This window comes from Sitophilus oryzae, unplaced genomic scaffold (assembly GCF_002938485.1).
Source record: "Sitophilus oryzae breed Bouriz unplaced genomic scaffold, Soryzae_2.0 scaffold_177_pilon_pilon, whole genome shotgun sequence".
NCBI lineage: Eukaryota > Metazoa > Arthropoda > Insecta > Coleoptera > Curculionidae > Sitophilus > Sitophilus oryzae.
This window is the reverse complement of record NW_022146479.1, coordinates 9,991,130-9,997,129: the sequence shown is the minus strand read 5'-3', so window position 1 is coordinate 9,997,129 and position 6,000 is coordinate 9,991,130. Positions and strand designations below refer to the sequence as shown.

The window sequence follows — 6,000 nt, the reverse complement described above, 5'->3', positions numbered from 1 at the left end:
TTAAATAAAAGTGTCTATATAGATAAAGCACACAGTTTACATGCTAGATAATACAAGTGTAGTGATGTACAGCCTAACGCACACATATTTCCTATCGCCACAGTCATATGTACTTTTCTAAAAGCTTTCAAAATCTTTATATAATGAGGGCACTTGTGTAATTTTCCTAATTCAAATTGTCCTACTTCCATTCCAGTGCCTGCCTCCTTCTCGATGGCAGTTTTCGAAGAGATGAGAGCAGTGAGTGGAGGGACCAAATAGAGGAAGATGAGCAGCTCAATGAGAAAGCAAAAGGACATTGCAAACGCCTACAGAGGAAAGAACTATTAGTTGTTGTTTTTTGGTAAGTCTTTTTTAAATGTACCTACCTGAACTCCTATTTCCAAATTCTTCAATTCATTGGTTTTGACTCTTAGAAAAATAGCCAGAGTGACCATGCTGAGCATACTGTTAAGTAGAAAGTATCTAGGGAACAGTACTTTTTGAACACTTCCAAAAGTATGCCTTGGCAGTGAAAAATAGAGAGACAGTCCTGATATGAATGTCATCCAGATTTGAGCTCCAAAGTGAGCACTAAATGATCCTAAGTACAGCAGCGTCCATACAGGTGATATAGTTGCCACTGTCGACTTGTTGGACAGGTAGATATAGGCTAAGTAGAGGACAGATATTGTCACTACAAAATGAGCTGGTTGAGTTGTACTTGTGATTATTCTGAAACAAGAAATGAAATTTCTGTTAGGCCTTCACATTTCTAATTGGTTTAACATTCAGTAAAAGTACTTACCTATATGCTTTTGTACTTTGGAAACTCTTAATATAGTCGTTGATCATAAAGACGAGCACTTTGGTCCAGTAGGTCATCACAGCCAAAATATCTTGGGTGTATTCCTTATGGGAATCCTTTTTTTCAGACAGCAGACAAACATTCTTCAGAGAAGCAAGCTCCTTCAAGCTTGTTGTGGTGGTTGTAGATGAAGGCAGTTCATAACTGGTTTTCTCACTTGGTATATGACCCACGCACATTTTCTCGTTCAAATTTTTATCAGATAAAATACTATTTTAAAAATCACAGCGAGCGTTTTCACAGCACGAATTTTAAAATTACGCGACGTGAACGATCTACTTGCAGTCAGTCTCACTTAATGAGATACTTCAGTACTCTGATGTGGATCTTATAGTAAAAGGTTTTATAACTGAATGCCCCCCCCCTGCTCTCTAGAGCTGGGCATTTTGTTTTTAAAAAAATATATATTTTTGATATAACATAATCCGACTGACATAAATGCATTGTTGTAGTATAATATATATAGTTCTTTAATTTTTGTAAATTCAGTTTGGTAATATCAAGTAAATTTTCTTTATAATAAGGGCATGCAAATTTTTTTACTATGGTTCATGTATTGAATTAATTGATCTAATGTATTTAATTATTGATATCGATTTTTTATCCATTCTTAGTTATTTAACTTTTAATTGTTTCATTAGAAAATACCTTTTCACACGGCTCTTTCTTTTACAAAAAAAAATATATTATATATCTTTAAAATTATGCAATACAATTATATTAATCTACTGTCTATTGTTCTGATATAATCATTTTTTATTTTAAAAAAAATATGTATTTTAAAAGTTATTTGATATTTGTTTATTATTATCTACAAATTATATATTTTTATTATATTTGGTTTATATACATTTTCTTGATTTTTTTTAAATACTATACATATGTATAAAAATATAATTGTTTATCTAATCTGAATGATCATCGAGAATGTTTTAAGTTTATTGAATTTTGTAATAACATTTTGAAATTATTGCCATATTTTTGAAATTGTTTCTAGAATGAGGGGAGAATAGGTTTTTAATTTTTTATTTAATAAAAATAACATCATTAGTTATTTCATTTAAATAATTTTAATTTTAGTAACATTTATTTTATTATATTTAATTTTTAATGTGTATCGACTGTTGAAGAACTGTTGAAAAAAAAATTGTTTTTATTAAATGGTCATCTGAAATACCTAAAGCATTTATTGATATGTAGGGAGTTTTTTTTGCACATATTTTCAATGTGGTTCTACAAGATCCTCTTTGGTTCTTCTTTTAACGAAGAAGTAATTTTTAAAACGAATTCCAAGTCATTGGTGTAGGACATGGGGAAATTTGCTCCATTTATTTTAATTTTACCGTTATATTTGTGGCTGCATAGGAATAAGACAGGTGTAAAATGTTCAGATATAGGATTTGAAAAGCTATCGAAAAAAATTCTAAGATGCTACGTGACCAAAATGCTCGTCTCGTAATATTATATAATATTTCACCACCTTTTTCTGTGGGATATTTTGTATTTATGGTTCTAAAAATATACAGTTTTGAGTGCCATCTTTGTTTGTATAGTGGGATATAACGCCACTTGTTCAAAATGTATATTTTTTGCAATTGAACAAATTACATACTCTGAGGAGACATTTTCCAATCAAAAATAAATAGATCAAAGTCTGTTTCGGTTGATTTTCCAATAAAAAACATATTCTTATTTTAGGAATTTGAGTAATCCAAATGTTTTGACAACATTTCACTGTCTATTTGGAAATTCCAAGGATAATTTTCAAAATATCTTATCACTGATTCTTGTACCCGTAAAAATCTTTATATTTTTTATTTTTTTTATTATCCTCTTTTGACGTACGCGTTCTGGAAAACTACTATTACTTTACTATATCAACAGTAAATATTTATGAATCATCAATAATCATATGCTGTTTTCTTTTAATTTTCTTAAAATTATTTTCTCTAAACGTAAAACTACTTTTAGATGTTCCTAGAAGTACATATCTATTTTGCTAGTTAATAAAAAAAAACAAATAGAAAAATTACTAAAACCTTGAGAATATTTCTAATATAGTATTGTAAAGTTTTGTTATAGAAAAATATGAATGAACTCAAGAGGGGAATTCTGTTGTCCAAAAAGGATGGGCTATTTCGAAAGAAATATGATTTTTTCTCAGAAAATCCGATGGGTTATAACGTGAAACACTTAATTTATGCAAATTAATGTGGTAATTCTATAGACGCACGAGATGTGTTTCGATGAAATCATCCAATAGACACAAAAACCCTCGAACATGCACTATCAAATTTTATTTATCAGGTGATTTTTAATTTCAATAATTATTTATTGTATGTAGGGTTTCCAGACAAGTTTTTGTAAATTCCGGACCAGTGAGCTCTGAAATCCGGACTAAAAATAAATTATAAGTTTAATTAAGTATGTAAAGTTTGTCTCATCTGACAGTCAAGAGTGTTCTGTCATTTTAATTGATTTTTTCAAATTTCGACTGGATGGGCCACTCCGGACACCTTAAAAACCCGGACATGTCCGGGTAAGTCCGGACGTATGGAAATCCGGTCTATGTGGAATTTTCTGCAATTATCTTGCTATATTTTAATCTAACCAATGTCGAGTGTATGTTCTGGTGTGATGTTTTTGAATTAATTATGTATTTATAACTATTGAAAACAGGCCAATTCTATTGAAAATGAAGCTCTGTGGTTAAATTAACATTATTATGCACATACGCAAATATTGACGGCCTGAATAAATAATTTTTTTAATTATTAAGTCAGTGTAAAATATATTTAGCGCTCTTTGACAACTTCATTCAGTTATTAACTCACTAAACATGCTAAATACGTAGAGAAACATTGGGTAACAATTTAGTGACATCAGAAATAATTGTTTCATTTAAATTATTTATTAAATAATACTTTAAACATGTGTTCATTTATAAAAACAATATCGATTTGGGTTGCAATTTTCATTTAGGTCATCTCAATACAGCGTTTATAATAGTTGTTCAGATGCACATTTTGCACAAAATGTTGCATGCAAATGATACGTAACAATATTTCGTTAAAAATCTTGGCGCGACTTCTTTATGAACTGTTTTTATTAGCAGGAATTAGACATTTATTGACAGGTTTAAGGTGCGCTAGATAAAACTAATTGAAAAGCAAGCAGGTGATTTATTTACGCACAGTTGTATATTTTGGACTTAAAAAATTCTGAGAGTCTTATGACTAACAATCAAATAACACGTTTTATATGGAAAGTTCTCAAAAACGAATTCTGCTTGCGTATTTGGCCACTTACGTATTTTTTGCGTTTATTGTTATTAAATCTGATAAAAATTAATTATGTCGAATATATCGGAAGATTTACATTTCTATATCAGATTAATAGAATTTCTAGATACTCGAGACCTCTTGAAAAGTCGAAGTAGTTAAAAAAATCAAATCAGGGGGTCATACTTGTAGAAGTCACCAAATCTTTGTAATAGGCTACATAGGGTCGTAATCTTCTGTATATTATTGTTATAAGATATGTATGGCTTTCATACATAATATCTTATGTCATCATCATCATCATTTTCAGCTTATTCAACCATTTCCAATTATGGTGTAGCCTCCCTTACATATTTATATAATGTGCCATTTTGTCCATTTTTAAAGGTTTTGGAATAATAGTAAGAATTGGCCTAAAACTATGAAAATTTCAGCATTTGTAGGAAATTTTATGCAGATTCAGAATTTATACGCCTTGTTAGATACGCTTAGGTACCTTATTGGCTTTGTGAGAAAATTAATTTTTTGGACCCTTGTTTTTGAGCTATTTTTGAAGTCGGTTAAAACGTCCTCTATATCTCTTACTGTTTTCGTAACACTACATTGACCTATCTTTTCTTATTCTCCACCTTTTAATTAGTAATTGACAGCATTTTTAAATTTACTGGATTTTTCAGACGTTGGTTTAGTTGTACGTTTTCAATGCACATTGAATGTTTTGCAATCTTCTAACTAAATAGACAAATATATACATCATCAAGTGTATACGTGCGAATTTAGCGTCATGCTTAGTTCATTGAAACTATAACGGTTAAGTGACCAATTACGAACTCTCTATCATCCAATTGTTTCATTAATTTGGCAAATAGGACACCCATTTTGCTAAGTGCACTAGCAAGTCACAGTGGTCACTTGATTGATTTCTTTTTTAATTTTTGAACTTGTGACATATCTACAGTTCTTCCTTATTTATTATCTACATAAACGGTTTTTTAAATTCAATTTTAGGAAGTAGGAAATGTTCTATTTTCTATTTGTATCACGCAGAGTGGTAGCTTCTTGGAATTACTATTTATTTATATAGAATTCTTTTGACTGCTACACTTAACTAATTATTTAAAAAATATTAGAAATTATTCTATTTTTAATATTTCTATAACTTATATTTTTTGTCTTTAAAATAACGTTTCTATTGTACTTCATTTAAATAATTAAGAAAGGATAAATATACAAACTTAAAAACCTTGAAAGACGTTTTTTTCCTGTAAAGGATCTAAATATTTCATTAATATTAGTCACATTTTTTTATATTAATGAAAGGATAATAATTACGTGACTATTAAAATAATTGCAGATCTGGACTGGCCCAGTTTTCTAAACAAAACAATGAAAAATTTCCCAAAAGTGTTTTTTTTCTAAACACCCAACGTGTAGGCAGTTATATCGATACAGCCTTATCATTACATGAAATTTTCACTCGTTTTATGCCTTGGACTTAATAGCAATCTTGTTATGGTCGTAAAATTATAATACTTTTATTCCTGTTTTTTTAATAATAAACCAACTGAAATATTTTTGCATGTTATACAGCATTTAAATCGTGGGATTTTTATTTTTGTCACAAAACAATATTTTTCCAAGAAGTTCTACAGACTACAGTAGTTACCAGTAGTTACAAATTAGCTCGAATTTTTTTGGTATTAAAGTTATTATAGAAATTAAACAAATTATGAAAAATGGCATGATGGTCATTATGGTCCTACACAATATCTGCACGCGATGTAAATTTTTGAAAAATTAACAAAAAAAATTACAGCTTTATTATTTTGCAGTGCATGAAAGATAAGAGACCTAAATGTGTTTATGTTCTAG

General features: G+C 29.3%; 1 protein-coding gene across 1 annotated transcript; it reads right to left on the bottom strand.

Annotated features, from left to right (window-relative positions):
- Positions 1 to 1,192, bottom strand: LOC115882444 (transmembrane protein 205). The gene is made up of 3 exons (XM_030900509.1): positions 788 to 1,192; positions 369 to 714; positions 1 to 308 (listed from the first exon to the last, which is right to left on the bottom strand). Exons 1-3 carry the CDS (start codon positions 1,024 to 1,026, stop codon positions 15 to 17), a joined length of 879 nt encoding a protein of 292 aa, XP_030756369.1. The 5' UTR covers positions 1,027 to 1,192; the 3' UTR covers positions 1 to 14.
- Between the last annotated feature and the right edge of the window lie 4,808 nt (positions 1,193 to 6,000).

Coding starts and splice junctions, on each gene's coding strand:
- LOC115882444 (XM_030900509.1), bottom strand. CDS start 1,026: ATGTGCGTGGGTCATATACCAAGTGAGAAAACCAGTTATGAACTGCCT. Junction 715..787: donor CAAAGTACAAAAGCATATAG/GTAAGTACTTTT, acceptor TTCTTGTTTCAG/AATAATCACAAGTACAACTC. Junction 309..368: donor ATTTGGAAATAGGAGTTCAG/GTAGGTACATTT, acceptor TTTCCTCTGTAG/GCGTTTGCAATGTCCTTTTG.